Consider the following 24,801-nt stretch of genomic DNA (forward strand, 5'->3'; position numbering starts at 1 on the left):
ATCTACCAAAATAAACCACTTCACACTTATCTAGGTTGAAGTCCATCTGCCACTTCTCAGCCCAGTTCTGCATCCTATCGCTGTCCCACTGTAACCTCTGACAACCCTCCAGACTATCCACAACACCCCCAACCTTTGTGTCACTAGCAAATTTACTAACCCACCCTTCTACTTCCTCATCCAGGTCATTTATAAAAATCACAAATGAGGAGGGGTCCCAGAACTGATCCCTGCAGAACACCACTGGTCACCAACCACCATGCAGAATATGAACCATCTACAAATACCCTTTGCCTTCTGTGCATAAGCCAGTTCTGGATCCACAAAGCAAGGTCTCCTTGGATCCCATGCCTCCTTACCTTCCGAATGAGCCTGGCATGGGGAACCTTATCAAATGCCTTACTGAAATCAATGTGGTTTGTTACTCCCTCAAAGAATTCAATCAGGTTTGTAAGGCACGACCTGCCCTGACAAAGCCACGCTGACTATCCCTAATCCCTAATTGTACCTCTTCCTTCCCGCTCTCCACCATCCTTCCACACCACACCATCCCCTCCAACACACCCAACCCTCCACAACTCTCGCACTCCGTCTCTCCCCACACCCTCCCTCTCTCCCCCCTCACCGCAGGCTCCTTCTTGACCATGACCTCGGTGTTGGTGGACCTGCTGCTGTAGGCGGTAGGGCTGCCACTGCCCTTCGCCGGGACCCCCATCCCAGTCTCGCCATGGCCCCTGTCCTCGCCGGGTGGGCGCTCCTCCCTGGGGAACCCCTCCTCAGGGCCCAGCAACCCCAAGGGCTGTGGTCCCTCCTCCGGCCGCGGCGATTCAGGCCGCCCGTCCTCTCTCTCCGGCGCCGACTGCTTCCCCCCTCCCCATCCAGGCGCTGGGATGTCAAGTGCAGCTGGTGGAAGGCTCGGGGGGCCAGACTTGGCCTTGGCTGCCTGCTTCGGAATGGGCTGGGGTCGCAGGTTAAAGGCCAGATTCCCTGTGGGTTGAGGAAGGGGAGGAGAGAAGACAACAAGCAAAGATACTAATTAGAATTGGGATCTGGAAGCCACACAGAAGGAAGCAGCACTTTCTTCCACCCAGTATGCACCTATTTGTGCCCACGTCCCGCTGAACCCTTCTCATTCGGAAATCTATCCAAGTAGGGAGGCGGGTGTGGAGGGAGAAGAGGAGAAGGGGGGAAGGGAGGATGAGGTTGGAGCAGGGGTCCAGAGGGGCACGAGGTGGGGGCAGAAGGATCAGGGGCCACATGTAGGGAGGTGAGCATCCCATCCGGACGGGTGGGGTCATGAGATAGCAGGGAGCTCACATCTGGAGCTATGGGAAGGGTCGATCTCACATCTACATAATATGAGAGTTGAGACGGCACAGGGGAAAGAAGGGAAGGAGAAGAAGACAGAGTCCTCACACCCAGAGGGGGAGCAGGTGCAGAACTGGGAGAGGGGATTAAACAGAACCAGACTCGGAAACAGGCTAGAGGCTGGGGGTGCTACGGTGGAAAAGAGAGGGGAGGATGGAAGAGGTCTTTGGAGAGGTGCTGGGGGAGAAAGGAGGTTGAGCAAAGGCAATAACAGTGAGATATGACACTGGATCTCCTGGGATGGGAAGGTGGACCGCAGGACCCTCTCATCTTCCTTCCCCACTTACCTTGTGGAGGGATGGTCAGCCCAGTGTACAGCGGGGTGGCTGGTCCCTGGGACGAAGCTGGAGCTGCTGACGTCGACGGGGCAGGAGGAGCAGGCGAAACCACCGCCTTGGGCAGGATGGTGGTTGGCAGCGAGGTCGCTGAGGCTGAGGCAGCCGGAACACCTGGCTTCACTGAGGCGATGGCCACCGGAGGCTGCACAGATGGGAGGGGTCCAGTGGTCAGGACTGGAGGCTGACCTAGAAGGAGAAAGGGCGGTGGGAGCAAGAGAGCGCGCGAGGGAAAGAGGGAAAGAGGGAAAGAGGGAAAGAGGGAAAGAGGGAAAGAGGGAAAGAGGGAAAGAGGGAAAGAGGGAGGTAGTGATTAGCGCAGGTGCAGTGAAACACACACACACAATCTCCAACCAACAGTGTCCCGCTGACAGCCAACTATCTCAGTACACCCACCCAATGATGGGCACACTGACTGTAGCCTGATACATCACTGCTGATTATCCACATTCAGGACCCAAGCAGTCTACACACCCAGTGCCTGGAGTGGTAAGCACAAACCCCGCCCGCACCTGTAGTGTACAAACCTCTTCCCTCCCACTCCCGTGCCCCCCTGCACAATGGGCTCAGTCCCACTGTTCCCCACACTTACAGCACCATACCTACTCGGGGAAGGTCCCAGCTGCTCTCGCAGGCCACCACAGCCGTGCTCCGTACATAACTACCGACCCCACCGTCCCCCCCCCGCCCCAGCTCCTCTACAGTCCGATCGACTGCACACACTACAGTATCTCACCCTGCCCTGTACCTAGGGCCCCACTACTTCTACTCTGTGCCATCCACCATTTCTCTCTCAGTCCCCTACACTGGGTCCCACTGAACATGGATCACACCTCCTTCACCATACGCGTTCTACTCTCGCCTCCACCCCCAAGTAGATCCTGGCTTCCCCACTGTACGCAGTCTCTCCTCCCGTATGCAAATTCCAGCTCCTTCAATGTACACATACCCTGGCTTCCTTGCTGTATAAGGCCTTGGCTTCCCCCTCACATACGATCACTGATTTCTCTCCGCCACACACAACCCGAGCCCTCCGGCAAATTCGGTAGGCAACCCGGGCCCCTCCGCTGTCCACCACCCCCACCCACCTGTCAGAAGGGGCTGCAGCAGGGTGCAGCCATCGGCAGCGATGGTGGTGAAGCCCAGGGCTACAGGGGGCTGCCTGAAGGCGGCGCTGCTGCTGGGGGAGGGGGTGCCGTGGACGGAGGACACCGAGGTCACCAGGGGGACAGCCGGCTGCACCCCCCCGCTGGACGGAATGTAGGCAATCCTGGGGGGAGAGAGCAATGGTCAGGACGAGGGTACACTCACTCACTCCCACGGTGGGTTGCGCTCTCCTCGCTCCCCCCTCCCTCCCGCAGTGCGGCCCTCCCTCCTCGCCGCCCCTCCACCCCTTCCCCCCTCCCCCTCCAGGTGACCCACTGCCCTGACACTCACCTGGTTGAAGTCGGCAGCAGCATCTTCGGTGGGTGGCTGCCTGCGGCCATCACAGCAGCGGTGGGCGCGGCTGTGGCCGTGTAGCTGGTGTGGGAGACTGAGCTGGCCGGCGGCTGTAGTGGGGTCTGTGACGTGATCTGTGGCTGCACCACAGGGATCGGAGCAATTTGTATTATCTGTGGGGATAAACAAAAAAAAAAATCACCAGGCAGGGTACAACCAGAGGATCAACAATATTAGCATTACCCCACTTCACGCAGTCCAGCCCATCCGTAACTCTAGTCTATATATGGCAAGACACAAAGTGCTGGAGGGACTCAGCACGCCAGGCAGCAGCTATGGAAAGGAATAAACAGGTAATATTTCAGGCTGAGACCCTTCATTAGGACTTTGGAGTCTTGGCCTGAAACATCAACTGCTTATTCCTTTCTATAGATGCTACCTAGCCTGCTGAGTTCCTCCAGAATTTTGCGTGTGATGCCTTGGATTTCTGGTATCTGTAGATTTTCTCATTTTCTTGTTTATATTACCATTACCCTCCTTCAGCTGCTCCATTCCATCTGAAACTCCGTTCCAGGAATTATCAGTACCCTCCTTCAGTTGCTCAATTCCATCTTGAATTCCATTCCAGGAATTACTATTACACTCCATTTCATCTGTAATTCCAGTCCAGGAATTACCATTAACCTTAATTCAGCAGCTGTATTCCATCTTGAAGTGTAGTCCAGATATTATCACAATTCACCCACTTTATCCCATCCTGAAATCCACTCCTTCACCCACTCTATTCCATCCACATCAGCGTTCCAGGTATTATCTCCACCCTCCTTCACAGCTCTATTCCACTTAACAGTGTCTTCTAACTGTTAGAGGGTACTGGAAAAACCCTTTAACAGTTCTCAACCTGGGTTCCACAGATCTCTTGTTTAATGGAATTGGTTCATAGAATTTAAAAAAGTTTGGGTCAGGAATCCCCTGCTCTAAAACCTCCACCCACTTCATTTCAATCTCAGCTCCAACCCAGTTTTTAACTATTCTCCAGCACCTTCGTTCACTCCATACTGCCCTCAGACCCATTCCCACCACCTTCATCTGCTCCTCATTCATAATTCCAGTCCAGTTGTTACCACCCATCTCTAACACCCTCACCAGCTCCAGTCCAGTTAATACCAACCACTCTGTCGGCTGCCTCATCTGTTCCGTTCCAGTTTTAACCGCACCCCACAAGTTCAATACCCCCCCCCCAACACAGCAGAACCTCCGGGGCCAGCTGAGATACACAGGAAGTGTGTGCCGTTTTGCAGTTCTCAGCTGCGTTCAACCACAAGTCCTGCACATGGCGAAACACTGGAAAAATCACATCCATGCGGGGGGGGGGGAAGAAGAGTGGGGATTCGGGGAACAAGTAGGATCTGGGGAAGGGAGGGAGGGTGGGAAGGAAAGGGATCCTGAAGGGGTTGCAAAAAGGGAAATGGAGGGGATGTGTGGGTGGGGGGGGAATAGGGGTCATGTGGGGGTAAACAGGGGAGGTGCAGGGAAATGGGGGGTACGACGTGGGGAGGGTGCTCTCACCTTGCTGCCCTGCTGTCCCCCGTTGTGCAGGGTGATGGGCGGAGTGGCCACGTGGACGGCCCCCGACACAGTCCCTCGGACGGAGACCTGAGACGAGGGCAGGGCCACCAGCACCTTGCCCTGCACGGGGCTGGGGGCCGGGAGCAGCGCTGGGGGCTGAAGTACCTGAGCCGTGTTGATGGGTGACAGGGCTGGCACTGGGGACATCGACTGAGCTGTGGAGAGAGTGCAGCAGGGGTGAGGGGATGACAACTCCACCAAGCACCACCCCCCATCACAGACATCCCTTCCTGTCTCCCCACTGACTCCACCACCAGATGTTAGCACAAACACTCCATATATATTTGATATATTTATTTAGAGATACTTGTGGCCCTTTGAACCTCACAGCCCTGCAACCCCTGACAACCCCGATTTAACCCTAACCTAATCACCAGACAATTTACAATGACCAATTAACCTACTAACTGGTAGGTCTTTGGACTGTGCGAGAAAACTGGAGCACCCCAGGTAAACCCACACATACCACGGGGAGGATATATAGATGGCACCAGGATTGAACAAACTCCAGTGGCCTGAGCTGGATAAGTGTCTTTGTAGTCTGCTGAGGGCTGGATCTGTGGCATTCAAGTCCGGTGATCCAGGACTAGACAAGAAGGCCAGGTACTCACGGAGCGCTATCGCAAGAAGAAAGGAACAACCCTGAACAAGGCTAGAGGCAGAATCAGATGCACATCAATTCTGGCAGGATTTGCAGGTCATTACTTCCTACAAAGCAAAACCTAACACCATGAATGGCAGTGATGCTTCACTCCAGATGAACTCAATGCCTTTTATGCTCGCTACAAGGATTCCTGCTGCACCTAGTGACCCTGCGATCCCTTTCTCAAAGGCTGACGCCAGACTGCCCTTCAAGAAGCGGGAACCCTTGCAAGGCCACAGGCCCCACTGGGGTACCTGAAAGGCCTCTGAAAACTTGTGCCAACCAACAGGCGGGTGTGTTGAAAGACATCTTCAGTCTCTCACTGCTACAGTCATTAGTTCCCACCTGCTTCATAAGGGCAACAATCTTACCAGTGCCCAAGAAAAGAGCTGCCGTATTGACTACCATCTCGTAGTATTCACATCTATGGAGATGAAGTGCTTTGAGATGTTGGTTATGTCTAGAATCAACTCTGTCTCAGCAAGCTCCTGGACTCACTGCAGTTTGACTATCGCCACAATAGGTCTACAGCGGATGCAATCTTCATGTGACCTTGAATCACTTGGACAATACTAACACTTATGTCAGGCTGCTGTTTATTACTACAGCTCTGCATTTAATATAATCATTCCTACAGGTCTGATCAAAAAGCTCCAAAACCTGGACCTCTGTACCTCCCTCTGCAACTGGATCGTCGACTTCCTCACCGGAAGACCACAACCTGTGCGGGTCCGAAATAACATCTCCACCTCAGTGATAATTAACACTGGTGCACCTCAGGGATGTGTGCTTGTCCTACTGCTCTACCCTCTCGACACACAGGACTGGGTGGCTAGGCGCAGCTCAAATGCCTTCTATACATTTGCTGGACAACATAACTATTGGCAGAATTTCAGATGGTGACGAGATGGCGTACAGGAGCAAGATGGATCAGCTGGTTAAGTGTGTTGCAGTAGTAACCTTGCACTCAACGTCCATTAAGACCAAAGAATTAATTGTGGACTTCAGAAAGGATAAGATAAGGAAACACACACCAGCCCTCATAGAGGGATCAGAAGTGGAAAGAGTGAGCAATTTCAAGTTTCTGGATGTCAACATCTCTGAGAATCTATCCTGGGCCCAACATATCGATGCAGTTACAAAGGTACAACAGTGGCTATACTTCATTGGAGATATGGTATGCAATCAAAGACACTCACAAATTTCTGGCGAGCATTTCAACTGGCTGCATCACCTTCTGGTATGGGGAGGTGGGGGGGGGGTGGGGGGAGGCCATTGCACAGGATTGAAATAAGCGGCAGAGAAGTTGTAAACTCGGTCAGCTCCACCATGGGCACTAGCCTCCCCAGCATCCTGGACATCTTCATGAAGCAATGGCTCAAAAAGGTGGCATCGATCATTAAAGAGCCTCATCATCTGGGACAACACACCCCCTTTGCATTGCTATCATCAGGGAGGAGGTACAGGAGCCTGAAGGCACACACTCAACGATTTATGAACAGCTTCTTCTCCTCTGCCATCAGATTTCTAAATGGTCAGTGAACCCATGAACACGACCTCACTACATTGTTTGCACTACTTATCCAACCACACTTACCGTAATTCACAGTTTTTATTGTGTGTTGCAATATACTGCTGCCAGATAACAACAAATTTCACAACATATGCCAGATATCAAACTGATTCTGACATTAACTACACTGGTGTGGCGCTACTGTGTTTTGATGCACGTGATATTTTAATAAATCAAATCTGAAGCCTGTCCCTCTGATTCTCACCTCTCCCAAGACCGTCTTTGCCTCTCCACTCGTCACCTCCCTCCTACCCTTCTCCCCTCCTCAGCGCCTCTTCTACCTACAGCCTCTCCTATTCCTTACTGCCTTCCTCCAGTCTCACCATCACCCTCACCCATCACTTCCTCACTCTTCACTCCAGTCCCCTCCCTTATACCCCCTCTCCCATTCCACAGGTATTCTCGCCCGCCCTCTCCCCTGTTCACTCTCAATCTCTCCTCCCTGTCCCCCTCTCTTCTCTCTCCTCCTGCCAGTCCCTCCCCACCCCTCTCTCGTTCCCCTCCCCCAGTCATCTCCTCACCTTTTGGGGTCCCTGTGGTACTGCCCATTGGGGTGGGTTGGATGATGGAGACGCCCTGGTGAGGCGGGACAGCTCCCGTTGCCGAGGCCGAGCCTGGGGGTAGCAGCTTGCCGTTGGTGGGAGGAAGGGCGAAATGGAGGCCAGTGCCCCCTGGCTGGGCACGAACAGGTACGGGGACAGCAGCAGACCGTCCCCCTCCTGCCCCCTGGGGCTGGGGCAGGACGTACTGGAGCTGGGCCACTGCTCCCCCCCTCAGGGGCTGGGGCTGCAGGACCCCCAAGGGCAGGGTTCCGTTGGGGCTGCCCCCACCCTGGGCCACCAGCTGCAAGGAAGGTGGGGCAGGCCGCTGGACCCGGGAAGGGGCAAGTGGTGGGGGCGGGGGCCTCCTTTCGGGTGGGTAGAGCAAGCCCAGGCCTTGTGGGGGGCAGGCAGGAGGCTCTGAGGCAGGAAGTGGTCCGCCAACAGACCGCAACACTGTGGCCCCCCCTCCAGCTGCCGGGGCCTTGGGGCAGCGGGGAGCTGAAAGCCTCTCAGGACCTGGGGGGGCAATGACTGAGTGGCCGGAAGGGGGGCGGGTGGACTCCCCCTCTTTCCTGGGGGGCGTTCGCCCCTCCCTGGCACGATCTTGGGGCGACGGGGGAGGCAGGATGCCATGGGGGCCACGGGATTCACGACCGTGAGAGGGGGCGGAGGAAGAGGATGAGGGGGTCACAGATGCCGACACCGCGGCCTCGGAGGGTTCCCGAACGACTGCATCACCGTGGCTCGGTGCCCGGACTCCTGGCTGCGGAGAGGTGCGGATCACTGGTGGGAAAGTCTGTGGGGAGAGAAGCTGGGAGGTCAGTGTCAGTCACAATCTTCCCATCAATCCAATGCCCTCCTCCCACCAATCCATCTTCCCTAACCAAACCCCCTTCCCTCCCGAACTCACCCACCGAGCAGGTAAGGGAAGGTTTCAGCAGCAGGAAGGGGTGGCGGTGAGGGTGTGCCACAGCGAGTGCTCCACCAGAGGGGGTGGTGGGGCAGCTGCTGTGCCGGAGGGGTAAAATTCTGATAATTGTATTGGCAGGTGATGCAGTATAAGGGAGGGTTTGTTAGGATGGACAGTGTTGAAAAGGGAATAATGCATATGGTGTGAGAAGAGGCGGAGTGGAGAGAGCAGAAGTGGTGGATGTGTCAAGGGTAGGAATAAAGGAGGGGGAAGTCAGACAGGGAGTAGGGAGAAGTCAGTGGGGAAGGAGGTAGTAGTCAAGGATGGGGGTGGTGGGACAGGAGGGAAAGGGCAGTTGGAGGGCAGGGGCGAGGGACAGTCGTGAAAGTGGGAAGGCAGGGAGGCCTGGAGTGGGAGGGCGGTGCGGGCTTTCAGAGGCTGAGGACTCTCACTGATACCACACACACCTTGGACTCTCCATCATCAGCTGACATGCCTTCGCTGTCACTGTCCGTCACCCTCTCCTTGCACTTCAGGTCGATGTCCCCAGGAAATGCCTCCTCTGTCGAGTAGAACAAAGGCCCGATCAACTCCCAGCCATGCTTTCCTCTCCCCTCCCCCCCACAAAAACTGGCAGCTCACCACCCCCTCCCACAGGAACAGAGACTTCAACCCTGACCATAAAGCGTGTTAAGTTAGCTAACTCGCTCCACTACATCTGCTCAGCCATGGCTGATCTATTTTCCTCTCAACCCCATTTTCCTACTTTCTCCCCCATAACCTTTGATGCCTGACTAACCGAGAATCTATCAAACAGCATTTTAAATATGCGCAATGACTTGGCCTCCACAGCAGTGTGTGGCAATGAATTCCACAGATTCACCATCCTCTGCTTAAAGAACTGTCTCCTCATCTATTCTGAAGGGACATTCTTACATTCTAAGGCTGTGCCTTCTGGTCCTAGACTCCCCCACTATCTAGGCCTTGAGCAACACAAAAGGGTCTGAAACATCAACTGTACTTTCTTCCATTGATGCTGCCTGGCCTGCTGATTTCCTCCAGCATTTCTGCAGATTTTCTCTTGTTTGTTCTTTCAATATTTGCTAAGTATTTCACAGGGAAATCTCAGTTGAGACCACCTCCCTCACGCCAACCCCTTGCCCTTGAACCACAAGTCCAGCCCCAGTCTCCCAGGAGCTCAGTGCACCTGTCAATCACCTCCCATCCACATCAACTCTGAATCTCAGCTTGGTGTCTCCCCACCACATCACTTCACCCAAGACTTCCCAGCCTTTCTCACTTTTGGCCAAAACCCTGCATCAGATCCCTGAAATTTTGCAAGTAGAAAGGATGGCAAAGACGATGTATGTCATATCTGCCTTCAATAGTTGAGGCATCGAGGATAAGAGTCAGGAAGTCATGTTGAAATGGTATAAAACTTGGGTCAGGTTGCACGTCTGCTTGCCCCATTATGGGGAAGATGCAGAGGGCTTTGGAGAGGGTGCAGAAGAGGTTCACCAAGACGTTGACTGGTTTAGAGAGCATGACCCATAATTCGAGGTTGAACAAACTTGAGCTGCTTTCTCTGGAGCAGTAGAGGCTGAGAGAAGACCTGATAGAAGTTTGTATAATTATCAGAGGCACAGATAGAGAGGACAACCAGAATCTTTTTCTTGGGGTTGAAATGTCTAATACGAGAGGGCAGCCGTTTAAGGTGAGAGGGGGTAAATTCAAAGGAGAGTGCCTGAAACACATTGTCAGGAGATGCTGTTGAAGACAGACATGATAGAGGTGTTCAAGAGGCCTTTAGATCGGCATATGAACAGAGGGGCATGTACACCGTGCAGGCAGAAGGAATTTAGTTTTATTTGGCACCAAGGGCCAAAGGGCCTTTTCCTGTGCTGTTCTATGAAAATGTTGGCCATTCCTCCCCCAACAGACACTGCTTGATCCACTGAGTTTCTCCAGTAGATGCTCTGTCGCTCTTGCACTCTGGGTTGGGATCAGTGATCTCCTCCAGTTCTGTGCTGGAGGGCAGGAAAACTGCCCCTTTCCCTCACCCACGAGGCCCAGCTCCCTCCCCCTGACCCCCCCCAAACTCACCCATCACGTCGTCGTCACCCTCCTCCTCGCAGATGACCATCCGCTCCTCGTCACTGGTCATGTCCTCGCTGGCCGTTCGCTGTGAGCGGAACTGCCGGGGGGGACAGCTGGAGGGGGTGGCCTCGCCGGGCGGGTGGGGGCTGAAGCCTCGAGGCCCTAGGGCTGGGTGCGGCCCTCGCATCCCAGCGTAGGGCAGCGGGCTGACACACATCTGTGGGGGATGGGGGTAGGAGAAAGGGGAAAGAGGGTGAGATAGGAACGAGCTACACCGCACCCCCAACAACTGTAGCTTCAGAGGATCGTACTCCCCTCAATCTCAAAGGGCCATGGGTCCATCTTCTAACTCAATCCCCCACCCTCTCCAGCTCAGTGCCTTAAGGACTTCCTGAGGCCCTTCCTCCCTCTACAGGTTGCTAGGTAGATATACGCTGCATCAGCCACATCACCTACAAGTCAGGAGTATAATGGGACATTCCCCGTTTGGCTGGGTGGAGCTGGTCCATGCACTCCACATCCACCACATTATCTGTCCCCCACCTATCTACAAGACAGGAGTGTGATGAGACACTCTTCTCTTAATGGGCAGAGCTAGTCTTCACATTCCATATTCACATTACTTGCCATGCAACTCCAACAGCCCCTCCTGAAATCCTCACTTACGTTTCCTGCCCAAGGGGATGATTATAAAGTTTACTCGTCAACTGCATTTTAACCACTTGGCGTTACGAGACCCATGCACCGCCCCCAAAACATTTCCCTGAACCTGGTGCACACCTGTGCCAGCTCCTCCAGTACCTCGGTGTCTCGCTCACACTTCTCTGAGCTGTGGGCACCACTGTGGGAGAAGGCGCGGGGCCGGGTCAGCTGGGTGCTCCCCACCCCAGGGTGCTGGCTGCCTTCAGCGTTCATCAGCAGGGAGATGGGTTTGCAGTCCGTTCCTGGAGGGTCCTGGCAGTCTGACGTCAGCTCCGACGACACTGGAGCGAGAGGGAGAGTGAGAGCGAGTCAGGAGACTGAGGAACTCAGTCACCAGCACTTTTCTCCCAGGGTTTACTGTTTCCACTGACCTCACCCCCATTGCTGGAAAATGATGTACAGCCAAACCAACCCACGCCATAGCTCTTAGCCCATCTTATCTCACCCACTCCACGGCTATGTTACTCCCCCTCTCTGCACCCCTTGCTCTGCCCATGTCTCTTTCTCTCTCTCCCTGTCCATACATCACTGTCTCCCTCTCTGCATGCGCGTGCTTGTGCGTGTGTTTGTCTATCTTTCTTGTGTGTGTGTGCCTCTTCCTTTGTGTGTGGGTGTGATGTGTCTCTTTCATCTCTCTCTCTCTCTCTCTCTCTCTCTCTCTGAGCGTATCTTTCTGTCTCTCTCCCCCCGTCTCCATGCATGTCTCTCTCCCCCTCCTTTCTCCCCATCTATATGTGGCTCACATATTCTTCCTGTGGTCTTGCACCTTCCCCCAGGTGCTCCAGTTCCCTCTCACTGGGGTGGTGGGGTGGTGAATTGCCTCATGTGGGTGAGGGAATAGAATGGGGGGGGTGGATTTGGATTTGGTGAGAATGTGAATCAATGAAACAGATCACTCTTCATTGATCAGTGACCGAGGGTAGGCACACACTCTACGGCCGAAAGACCTGTTTCTGTGCTGTCTTCTTCTTCTTCTTCTTGTGCCCGTAACTCCTGGTGGAGTCGTCGGGGCGCCGTCATGACAAGCTTTGCACCAGCTTTTTGGTGTGCTCATCATGCGGTGTCTCTCAGGCATCTGAAACCTGGCAGAGCCCATCCCTCTCCGGGTCTGACCACAGCCAGTTTCCTCCAACTAGGTGGCTCGCCTTGGTCGTGAACACGTGGCCGTTATAGTTCATCTGAGAACCTTTCCGTCCTGGCCAGTGACTTCATCATGGAAGTCTTTCGCCCAGTGGTGCCGTGCTAACAGCACCCCCTCACATGGTTTAGCCCACCAGCTGAAGCGATTTACTGGGGTATGGTGTTTGGAGCCAACATGCGAGATTTAGGAAATGGATAGGACCGGTGATGCCCGTCCACCCTGTCTGGTAGGAAGCAGAATGCCAGACATCAAAGGTACTACTTCTATCCAGATCCCCTATACCTGTGCTGTATCTACAACTAACTCCTGACTTCCCCCTCTTAAAAACCCCACATCCTCTTGTCCTAAACACTTGACCAGGGAAAAGAGGTGTTTTCTGTTTTTACAATCTGTCCTCACTCGCCCCCTGATAAAATTATTAAAAATTATCAGGTCCCCCACCAGGCCCCTCCGCTCCAGGAAGAACAGGTCCAGCTTCTCTCGTCTCTTCTCGTCACTGTAACACTCCGTCCCAGGCAACGTCCTGGGAATCCCCTCTCCAGTGCAGTCACCTCCTACCCTACAGTGTGGTGATCAGAAATTCACATAGTATCCCAGCTGAGGTCTGATCAGTGTGTTTGGACCAAGACCCCCCACGTCTACGCATATACTCTACGTCCTGGTCATGGAAGGCAGGAGTCCTGTATGTAACCTTCACCACCTGTGCTGAGGGATCCTTAAACTGGTACCACAAGGTCTATTTGGTCCTTAAACATACATATATTTACAGCAGCCAATTAACCTACTGAGCCAGCATGTGTTTTTATTTCTGGGGTATTTTGAAGAAAACCAGAGCACCTGGGTGAAACCCATGTGGTCACAGGGAGAACATGCAAATACCACACAGATGGAGGCACACACCCACAGACAGAGCACACAGGTCTCTGGAGCCCCACCAGGGCTCCAATGACAGTCCAAGCCCGGGGCCAGGGCCGCTATTAGTTGCCCGTCCCATGCAGAGGGCATCTGCTGGGTTCAGGTACACCTATCGAACTGATACACCACCACACTTCTTCCCTGTCCCAGTGACTGAGCCCAGAACTGGTAGCAGAGTACTGGGGAAGGCTGGCACAGGAGCAACGGGCTGAAGAGCCAGCCACCAAGCCGCAGGCCAAGAGGAGGAACGCATCCTCGGCAAGGTACGGGAGGTTCGGAGAGTAGACCCCACCCCACCACCGCTAATCACATATACGCAACACAGCCGTTGGGTTACCTGCTGTGGCAGAGAGCGCACCAGTCTCTGACATGCTGCGCTCCCGTGGCTCCTTGCACCTCAGGGTCCCAGGACCCCCGAGGGCTGTCTTCACATCGGAGCTGGACTTCTTTCGGTCTTTGTTACACCACTTCCAGTCTGGGTGGGCTTTGAAGTGAGCCTCTTTTACCTGCCAACACCAAAGGCAAGGGATGCAGGGATGTGGTTTAGGAGGAAGAGAGATTGATCAACACCAGCTATCCCACACCATCCCATCACGCTCTCCTGGGGTCAGACAGCATGAAACTCCATCCACACCACCCTATCACACACTCCTGGGGTCAGACACAGAGCAAAGCTCCCTCCACACTCTCCCATCATGCTGTTCTGGGGTCCGACAGCGTGAAACCAGTTTCAGACCACACCCAGAGCATTGTGTTTAATACTGGTCTTATGCAGATATGTTCAGGCTTTTCTCTTTGGATAAGAGGCACAGACTGAATGGATAGCCAGAGACATTTTCTCAGGACAGAAATGGCTAATACGAGGGCATAATTTTAAGGCGACTGATGGAAAACATAGGGGAAATGTCAGAGGAAATCTTTTTTTTAAAAAAAAAGAGCCATGTGGTGACAGTAGAGGCATAAGGGCCATTTTAGAAATTTTCAGATAGGCACATGGATGATAGAAAAATGGAGGGCTACATAGGAGGGAAAGGTTAGATTGATCTTATAGTTAAAATGTCAGCACAGTATTGTCGGCCGAAGACCTGTACCGTGCTCTACTGTTCTACAGTTGCAAGAAAAGGTCTGTGAACCCTTTGGAATTATCTGGTTTTCCGCATTAATTACTCATAAAATGTGGTCTGATCATCTAAGTCACAATAATAGACAAACACAATCTGCATGAACTAAAAACTGTACTACTTCTCGTCAATACTGACAACACCATTTAAACAATCACAGTCTAGGTTCAAACAAGTATGTGAACCTCTGAGTAATGCCTTCTACAAAAGCGATTTGGAGTCAGGTGCTCCAATCAATGAGATTGGAGATATGGGTTTTCCCTGCCCTATTAAAAAAAAGACAGGTTACTGACAGAGCCTGCTCTTCAAGAAAGATCTGTTTATGTGCACCGTACCTCGATCAAAAAAACTTTTGAGGACCGAAGAATTGTAAAGATGCATGAAGCTGGAAAACACAAAAAAAAGCATTTCTAAAGACCCAAGTGTTCATCAGTCCACAATAAGAGAAATTGTCTGCAAATAGAGGAAATTCAGTACTATTACTACTCTCCCTAGCAGTGGCCTTCCTGCAAAAGATCTCACCAAAAGCACAACGTGCAATGCTGAAGGAGGTGTAAAAGAACCCAAGTGTAACAGCAAAAAACCTGCAGAAATTTCTAGAGCTCACTAATGCGTTAGTTCATGTGTCCACTATATGAAAAACACTGAACAAGAATGGTGTTCATGGAAGGACTCTGTGGAGGAAACCACTGCTCTCCAAAAAAAATTGTTGCATGTCTCAAGTTTGCAAAAGACCACTTGGATGTTCCACAATGCTTCTGGGACAATGATAGTAGAGACAAAAGTTAAACATTTTGGTAGAAGTGCTCACCACTATGCTTGGAGGAAAAAGGGCGCTGCACACCAACACCAAAACCTCAACCTCATACCATCTGTGAAGCATGGCGGAAGGAGCATCATGGTTTGGGGCCGCTTTGCTGCCTCAGGGCCCGGACAACTTGCAATCATTGTATCAAGACATTTTACAGGTGAATGTCAGGGTAGCAGTCCGTCACCTAAAGCTTAATCGAACTTGGATGATGCAACAAGATAATGATCCGAAACACAAGAGTAAATCAAAACCACAATGGTTTAAAAAGAAGAATATTTGTATTTCGAGATGGCCAAGTCAGAGTCCAGACCTTAAACCATTTCGGATGCTGCTACATGACCTGAAGAGGGCTGTGCAGGCAAGGTATCCCAGAAATACCGATGAACTCAAAATATTTTGTATGGAGGTATGGTATGAAATTCCACCTAGTTATTAAGCAAGACTGATCAGCAACTACAGGAAACATTTGGTAGAGGTTATTGCTGCTAAAGGAGGTTCTACTAGTTAAATACAAGGGTTTACACACTTTTCCAGCCTGGACTGTGAATGATCAAACAATGTGTTCAATAAAGACATGAAAAGTACAAATGCTCATGTGTTATTAGTTTAGGCAGATTGTGTGTCTATTATTGTGACTTAGATGAAGATCGGACCACATTATGAATAATTAATGCAGAAAGGCAGGTAATTGCAAAGCGTCCGCGAACATTTTCTTGTAACAGTATGTTTTATCACACATTTCCAGGGTCGGACAGAGCGAAGCCTGCTCTGCACTGTCCGTACCATCATAGGGGTCAGACACAGAGAGAAGCTCCCATCACACACTCCCAGGGTTAGACACAGAGAGAAGCTCCCTCCACACTGTCCCATCACACACTCCCAGGGTTAGACACAGAGAGAAGCTCCCTCCACACCATCCCATCACACACTCCCGGGGTCAGACATAGTGTGAAGCTCCCTCCACACTGTCCCATCACACGCCCCCGGGGTCAGACACAGAGTGAAGCTCCCTCCACACCATCCCATCACACACTCCCAGGGTCAGACACAGAGTGAAGCTCCCTCCATACTGTCCCATCACACACCCCTGGAGTCAGATACAGAGTGAAGCCCCCTCTGCATCAGGGGAGCCCAACCTCTTCAATGCCACTGACCCCTACTATTAACCGAGGGGTCCATGAATCCCAGATTGGGCAGCCTTGCTCTACACCATCCCATCACACACTCCTGGGGTCAGACACGAGAGAAACTGCCACAACATTCAGTAACCCTGAGCCAAGTTCCAAACCCACCTGGAAGGCCAGGTCGTGGTATTTCTTTTTCTCATTGGGTCCCAGGGCGTACCACCACTCGCCTAGGATCTTGCTGACTGTCCTGTTGTCCTGGTTAGGGTGCCGCTGGTGAACCAGTGCCCGGTGCCTTTTGCTGAAGATCATGAAGGCGTTCATCGGCCGCCGGATGTGGTCCTTCTCACGCTGTAGCGGGGAGGGGTATTGAAGTCTGAGAGTGGGCAACAGGCCCGTTAACTCTTCCCACCCAAGTAACCGACCCCTACAGTTCAGTTGTTAGGAGGGGTTTAGTACTAGCCGTCATCACACTCTGTGCATCTTCAAATGTCCTCACACAGTTACACAGCATGGAAACAAGCCCTTTGGCCCAAATGCTCCAAGCCAACCAAGCTCCCCTTCCAACCACCAGCCCAATACATCACAGGCACATCCCTCCTCACCATCGATTATGTCTACCAGGGGCATTGCTTCAAGAAAGCGACATCCATTATCAAAGATCCCCACCATCTGGGCTATGCCATCTTCTCACAGCTACCATGAGGCAGGAGGTACATAGCCTGAAGTTCCACATCAGGAACAGCCGCTTCCCTTCAACCATTTGGTTCTTGAGCCGATTGGCACAACCCTAATCACTGCCTCACTATGACCACTTTGTACTACAATGTACTTTGTTCTGTTTTCTTTAATTGCGTTTATTCCTGAAAAAATTGTGTATAATTTGCGTCTCTGATGTTCTTCTCGTGAATGTTGCGACTCTGATGCTCTAATGTTTGTGCAGGTTTTTCATTGCACCCATCTATAGAAGTTGGGTGATAAGCCAAACCTCCTTTTAACTTTCTAATAGTAGAAATAGTGGTGGATTTTGAGATCTCCATGTACAAAGAGGCTTCAAGTCACACCTGAGGTCAGCAAACGGTTTGCAAGGTATTCAACACACCCAGAATGCTGGAGGAATTCAGCATCTATGGGGGGAATGAATAATCGATATTTCAGGCCAAAACCCTGGAACAGGACCTGATGAAAGGTCTTAGCCCAAAACACCGACTATTCGTTCCCTCTACAGATGATGCCCAACATGCTGAGTTCTTCCAGCATTTTGTATGTTGTTCAAGATCTCCACCATCTGCAAAATCTCTTCTGCCGGCTGGTCAATGGATAGGCCACAGAGCCCGTTTCTCAGCTGTACATCTCTTTGACTCCTCAGGTAACGGCCATGTTGACACTCACGGCAAGACCTGAGACAAGGATTCTTTGCTGCAGTTCCACAGATCCTGGGGAGACCCCACCAGGAGCAAAAGTCTCCTATATCAGAGAGATGGGCTTGCCCCAGAGAAGTACACTGTTGCTGAAGTGGTGAGGAGACAGTGTGTTGATGGGGACCATGGCAAAATGAGGGGTAAATAAGTCACTACACCACAAAGCACAAACACAGGTCCTGCAGCCCAACTGCTCCATGAACATCCAAGATTCACATCTAAGCTGGTCCCACCTGCCCGTGTTTGTTCCATTCCCCTCTAAACCTCTCCTATCCATGTATCTGTCCAACTAACTTTTAAATGCCTCTACCATTTCCACTGGCAGCTCATTCCATATACTCACCACCCTCAGTGAAAAAACTGCCCCTCAACTTCCAAATAAATTTCTCCCCCCTCATCTTAAACTTATGCCTTCTTGTTCTCAATTCCCCTACCCTGGGGGAAAGTCTGTGTTCACTCACGCTGTCTATGCCCTTTTCGATAGTGTACACTTCTGTAAGGTCACCCCTCAGCCTGCCACACTCCAAAGGAAAATAAAGTTCCAATCTGCTCAGCCTCTCTGCAAAACTCAGTCCAAGTCTCAGCAACATCCTCATAAATCTTCTCCGCACTCTTTTCAACTTCGTGTCATCTTTCCTATAGCAGGGTGACCAAAATTAGACACAATACTCCAAGTACGGCCTCACCAACATCTTGTACAACTGAAACATAACTACTCAACCCCTGTACTCAGTGCCTGGAGCGATGACGGCCAGCATGCCAAACGCCTTCTTGTCCTCCTCTGACACCAATTTCAGGGAACGATGTACCTGAACGCCTTTGTTCAACAACGTCCACAGACCTCCCCCGACTCCCCATCCCACCAACGTTCACCTGAGCCGACAGAGACGCATGTGACATGCTTCAGAGTCAGGAGGGGACAAAAGAGGTTGTACAAATATCTCGTGAGTCTGCACCTGGAACTGAGTGTTCAGTTTTGATGGGTGATTTTACAGAGGTCAACGAAACCACAAGGGGCATAGACAGGGAATGTACACAGTCTTTTCCGCAGGTCTGGGGAATAAAGAACTAGAGGCTTAAGGCTATAGGGGAAAGACTTAATAGGATGCTGAGGGGTAACTTTTTCACCTGGGGGTGGTCTGTATATGGAACGAGCTGCTAGAGGAAGTAGTTGAGGCAGGTACACTAGTATTTATTCTTTGGAGCATAGAGTGAGGGGTGACTTTACAGGTGTATAAAACTACGAGGTGCACTAATGGGGTGAAGAAGTTTTTCCCCAGGGTTGGGGAATCAAGAAGTAGAAGGAATAGCTTTAAGGTGAGAGTGGAGAAATTTAGAAGGAACCTGAGGGGCAAATTTATTACCCTCAAGGTTACCCTTATGTGCAACGAGATGCCACAGGAAAGTATATTAACAATGTTTATAAGACATTTGGACGGAGCCAGAGATAGAGAGAGAGGATAAGCCAGTTTGATGCAGACTGCAGGATACAGAGGAATGACGTTATAGAGGAGAATAAAAGCAGGAGGGGCACTTCATGTTGTGGCCTGTGACTCCACCAGCACAAAGTCAGCAAAACCAAGAGCAGCGAGTGAACCTGATGGAAACACACAGGAGTCTTCAACCGTCCAACTGTGTACACTCTACCGTCCAACCACACCCCTTGCCCCAACCCTCACTCCCTCGCATGCACAGCCCACCGACCTTGTGTGGGCTGCGGCCCTCCTTCTCAGAGGAAGAGTCCCTGTCCTTGGGCAGCGCGCTGAGCGACTTGGTCCGGCGCTTCTCCGGAGGCAGGCAGACCGTCTCCAACCCAGCGTTGGGTAGGAACCTGTAAGGGGTGACACAGAGAGGGAGGGAGGAAGTGGGGGGGGTGAGGGTTAAGGAAGAAGAGGAGAAGAGGGTGTGGGGTTCGGGTGGTGGAAAGAGGGATAGGGGAAATGGGTGAGAGAGAGGGGGAGCAGCAAGGGGTAATGATGGATGGAAGGGAAGGAAGCAAGGGAAGGGATGGGTAGAGAGGAACAGAGAAGGTGGAGAGGGGAGAGAGAAAATGAGTGAGTGTGAAAAAGAGAAAGGGGTGAGGGAGAGGTTTGAGATGGTGGGGGGGGGTGGTGTGGAAGGGAAAACAAGCCTGGTGTTGGTGTGGAGTTATTTATAAGGAGAGGCAGCCCCCACAGCACCCTCAACAATATAAAATTCTGGTCATTGCCATCTCAGGAATCGCTTGCAGTTCCGGTAAAGGACAGCTTCTCTCAAACATACACAGAACCCCTGCCATACTCACGCCTCATCCTGGTCACTCTCTGTCTCGCTGTCTCCTCTCTGGCCGGGCAGCCCCTGCATCTCCTCAACGTGGGACTGTGCTCTAAGACCATCGGTGGATCCCCGTGGTGGGCTGCCACCCGCCTCTTCCCGTCTCTCAGGCTCTCGGGGAAGCTCTGCCGGAACACACGCTTGCTGCGCCGACTGCACAGGCTCTGTGTGTGGGAAGACATAGGAGAGAGGTGTTAGAAAGAGAGGAGGGGGGAGGGATGGTGAGTGGGTGGGGGGGGGAGTTAGAGATGGGACGTGGAGAGAGCAGGGGGTTGGGTAGATATGGGAGCCAGGAGAGGGTGGGAGGGGGGAGGAGTGTAGGTGTGCGTGAAAGCTGCGACCAGCACTGATGAGCCCATAACGACCGACTTCACCCCTCTGCCCCACCCAAGAGATGTCCCAGTCTATCACCCATCCACCTACCTTTCACTTGATTGGACGAGCCAGCCGGACAGGTGGGCTTCTGGGCCTCCGGAGGTTGTACCGAGGCATCCGGCTGGCTGGGAGCCAGGAAAGGAACCAGGGAGTGCCAGGGATAGACGGGTACAGAGCGTGGCTCCACATTGGTCCACACTGCGGGGAGAGCAAAGAGAACATGGCTGCAGGGCATGCATGTCACACGGAACGCAGAACTCAGAGCAGGACGGCACATGGTGAAGTGGTAAATTACCACCTTGTGTACTGAATAGGGAAACATCAGTATTGCATGCTGTACGTACTTGCCTCAAAGACACACAGCCCTCCACCCAGACAGTTAAAGTGGTTTACGCTGTCACCCATACTGAGGTTAAGTGCACACTGTTCATACAGATCACACTGTAACAGTGCATTGAGAGAAAAGCAAAACCAGAATCCAGAATGAGTGTTACAATTCGAGAAAGTGCAGTGCAGGTGCTGGGGCCAAGATAAGGTAGATTGGGAAGGGCAGAAGGTTTATTATTGTCCTATGTACTGAGATGCAGTGAAAAGCCTGTCACTTGGGGGCTCAGTTCCTGCCGATGTCTGTAAGGAGTCTGTACGTTCGCCCCATGACCGTGAGTTTTCTCCAATTTCCTCCACATTCCAAAGAGGGAGGAGCTCAGCAGGTCAGGCAGCTTCTACAGAAATGAATAAACAGTCGATATCGGGGGCCAAGAGCCCTCATGAAGACTAGAAAGGAAGGGGGAAGAAGCCAGAATGAGAAAATGGGGGGTGAGGAAGGAGTACAAACGAGAAGGTGATAGGTGAAGTTGGGTGGGTGGGGGAGGTGGGATGAAGGAGGAAGCTGGGGGTGGTGCAATACGTCAGTGGAAGAGGTAAAAGGGCTGGAGAAGGTATCAGATAGGAGAGGAGAGTCACCCATGGTAGAAAGGGAAGAAGGGCACCAAGGGGAGAAGATAGGCAGAGGTAAGAGGGGAGCCAGGGTGGGATTTGAAGAGGGTAAGGGAGGAGGAAAATTACCAGACATTAGAGAAATCAACGTGCATGCCACAGGCTGAAAGCAATCTAGACAGAATATGAGGGGTTGCTCCTCCAACCTCATTCTGAGTGACATGAGAATTGGAATTGAAATGGGTGGCCACCAGGGAATTCCACTCTTGGGGGATAGAGTGGAGGTGCTCGACAAAGCTGTCCTCCAATCCACGTCGGGTCTCACCAACATAGGGAAGGCCACATCAGGAGCACCAGGTACAGAAGACGACCTCAACAGATTCACAGGTAAAGTGCTGCCTTAGCTGGGAGGACTGAAGGGAGAAATGGACAAGGGAATCATGGAGAGAGCGATCCTGTGGAAAGCAAAGAGTGGGAGGGCAGTACACGTGTTTGGTGGTAGTATCATACTGAAGGTTGCTGAAAACAATGTGCTGGATGCGAAGGCTTATGGGGAGGCAGGTGATCCCTGTTAAGGCGACGGGAAAATGGTTTGAGAGCAAATGACTGGAAAAAGAGTGCAGCTGAGGGCAGCATCAATGGTGGAGGAAGAGAAGTTGAAACCCTGTTCTTGGAGGACTTCTCCAATGTCCTGAAAAGAAAAGCCTCATCCTGGAACAGATGCAGCAGAGATGAAGGAACTGAAAAAAGGGAATGGCATTTTTCAGGGGAGGAGATACAGTCAAGATAGCCGTGGCAGTCAGTAAGTTTATAAAAGGTATCAGCAGGTTGTCTCCAGAATGAAGACAGAGAGATCAAGAAAGGGGAGAGAGGTGTCAGAAATGGACTAAGAATGAAGAAAGGGGAGAAAAATGTCAGAACTGGATCGAGGACTGTTGTTCTAGATTTCCAGCATCTGCAGAACCTTGTGTTCAGGTTAGAGTTGGTGAATTGTGGGCACGCTATGCTGGTGCCGAGAGCATGCTCAACACAACCCTTGCTGAATAGATTTGACGCAAATGACACACTTTGCTGTGTTTCGATGTATGTGACAAATAAAGCTCATCTTTAATATTGCACACTGTTCATACAGATCAGATCACTGAGGCAGAACAAGGTGAAAAATTGGTATGGAATAATATTACAGGTACAGAGGAAGTGCACTGCAGGCAGACAATAAGGTGCAAGGGAATTGGAATTGGTTTATTATTGTTACATGTACTGAGGTACAGTGAAAAGTTTGCCTTACTTACAGTTTGTACAGATCAGATCATTACACAATACGTGGATAAAATATAAAATAACAGAATCCAGAATGAAGTGTAACAGCTATTGAGAGAAAGCAATGCAGGCAGACAATAAAGTGCAAGATCATAAATGAGGTAGACTGTGAGGTCAAGACTCCATTTTATTGTACAGGAGGTCCTGCTCAACAGTCTGATAACAGTGGGGTAGAAACTGTCCTTGAGCCCAGTGGTATGTGCCTTCAGGCTTTTGTATCTTCTGGCAGATGGGAGGAGGGAGAAGAGAGAATGTCTGAGGTGGGTGGGGTCTTTGATTATGTTGGCTGCTTTACTGAAGCAATGAGAAGTATAGACCAAGTCTACAGAGGGAAGGTTGGGCTCCCTAATGTGAGCGTCCCTGGAGTGTCCACAGCTCTCATTGACAAATCTAACCAATTTCACATACAGTCTATATCTCCATTTCCTGCACACAAGACCATTACACACAGGAGCAGAATTAAGCAATTCGTCTGCTCCATCATTCCATCATGGTTGATTTATTATCCTTTTCAACCCCATTCTCCTGTCTTCTCCCCGTAACCTTTGATGCCATGACTAATCAAGAACCAAACAACCTCCACTTTAAATATACTCAATGACTCGGCCTCCACAGCCGTGTGCTGCAATGAATTCCACAGATTCACCACTCTCTGGTTAAATGCCTGTTAAAGAAAAGTTTAAACACTTCTATGACATCTGTCTTCACCACAACCCCTGGCAGCACATTTCACCTCTCACCTACCGCTTGCCGCTTTTTCCATTAGTTCTGACAAGAAACATTAATTCGAGGTGGTTTCCCCATTCTCCTCTTTCCTGCCCCTCCAAACCCCTTGCAGACAGATGAGCTGCCATTAATGAGAGGCACTCACCACCACTCAGTCAACTCCAGTCGATACATTCCTGGTATCCACTCCCTCACAGATGTTCCCTTTGCTCACGACGACCTCTCCCCATGCTTGCAACCCCAAACCCACTCCTTTCCCAAAACTTCCACCAATCAATCGCATACTGATGCAGCGAGGCAGATAAAGCGTCCGATTTTAGATTGAAAGACACAGAAGTGAAACAGCCCCTTCAGCCCCACAAAACATGCTTATGATCCCTACCCTCAGGAGGAATTTTGACATACCCCAGTTTTAAATGACTGGCCCCTCACTTTGTAGTAGTGCCCCCCATCTTGCGCCCAGCCATGGAATCATCTCAACATTAAGTCTATCTAGCTGCTGCACGTTACAGCACAGAAGCGGTCTCTTCTGCTAACAGAGACCATGCCAACCGTACACCATGAACTTACACTAATTGCATTTCACTCTTCCCATATTTCAAACCTCCACAGCACACTCCCCACCACCTGATTCATCTCTCACCCACGTACTAATGTAAATTTCTGGGATGTCGGAGCAAATGGGGGAAACCTTCAGGGTCACAGGGAGAATGTGTAAACCCCACAAGCAAACAGGAGTGAGACATACACAGGAAAGAGACAAACACTTAAACACAGGCAGGAGTTGGAGAGTCCCTCCACTGGTCGAAGCTGACCAAGAACATTGCTTCCAAGCCAGAGTAGTACAATATGGAGAGCAGGCTGCCCCTCTCCACACAGCTCGAATCCAAAGAAACGGCACAGACTGATACAGTTCAGCTCCAGGAGTTGCCAATCAGTATTGAACCCAATGTAGGACTGCCTTGGGGACTCCAGCTCCAGGTTTATTCTCAAAGCCATAAGTGGTTGTAGCCACAAGACAGCAGAAGTTTGAGATCTGAGTTTTCCTTCTACTAAGTGAGCTGCCAACCATGTCTGACAAGCCTCATCTGCCCGAAGGGGGTAGGAGAGACACAAACAAACACACAAAGTCAGAGGCTGGGATAGAACTGGGTTCACTGGTGCTGAGAGGGGACCGCTCTATCCACTGTGCCATGTCCATTTATTGGGGCTGAAGGGAGCGTCACTCCACCCGGTGTTGGGAGAAACCACAGCATAATGTACAGAAACTCTATCTCCTTTACAGAAGGTCGATGTGGCAGAGAGGTGATGATGTGATTGATTCCTGAACAAGGAATCTGGTGAGCGAAGAAAAACTGT

General features: G+C 51.5%; 1 protein-coding gene across 4 annotated transcripts in view; it reads right to left on the reverse strand.

Moving 5' to 3' along the window:
- LOC134350901 (protein capicua homolog) overlaps positions 1 to 24,801 on the reverse strand; it is a 130,099-nt gene that overhangs the window by 10,950 nt on the left and 94,348 nt on the right. For 3 of the 4 annotated variants that reach the window (XM_063056714.1, XM_063056715.1, XM_063056713.1), the window contains exons 3-16: positions 20,509 to 20,658; positions 20,057 to 20,249; positions 19,477 to 19,603; positions 16,520 to 16,702; positions 13,633 to 13,801; positions 11,318 to 11,520; positions 10,544 to 10,754; positions 8,908 to 9,002; positions 7,510 to 8,326; positions 4,713 to 4,927; positions 3,141 to 3,316; positions 2,792 to 2,973; positions 1,656 to 1,892; positions 626 to 987 (exon numbers count right to left, since the gene is read on the reverse strand). In XM_063056714.1, coding sequence (XP_062912784.1) covers positions 626 to 987; positions 1,656 to 1,892; positions 2,792 to 2,973; positions 3,141 to 3,316; positions 4,713 to 4,927; positions 7,510 to 8,326; positions 8,908 to 9,002; positions 10,544 to 10,754; positions 11,318 to 11,520; positions 13,633 to 13,801; positions 16,520 to 16,702; positions 19,477 to 19,603; positions 20,057 to 20,249; positions 20,509 to 20,658 — 3,320 coding nt within the window. The remainder of the gene's footprint in view (positions 1 to 625; positions 988 to 1,655; positions 1,893 to 2,791; positions 2,974 to 3,140; positions 3,317 to 4,712; positions 4,928 to 7,509; positions 8,327 to 8,907; positions 9,003 to 10,543; positions 10,755 to 11,317; positions 11,521 to 13,632; positions 13,802 to 16,519; positions 16,703 to 19,476; positions 19,604 to 20,056; positions 20,250 to 20,508; positions 20,659 to 24,801) is intronic. The other variant, XM_063056716.1, reaches the window with a different exon arrangement.

Source organism: Mobula hypostoma, chromosome 8, assembly GCF_963921235.1.
Source record: "Mobula hypostoma chromosome 8, sMobHyp1.1, whole genome shotgun sequence".
Classification (NCBI taxonomy): Eukaryota; Metazoa; Chordata; class Chondrichthyes; order Myliobatiformes; family Myliobatidae; genus Mobula; species Mobula hypostoma.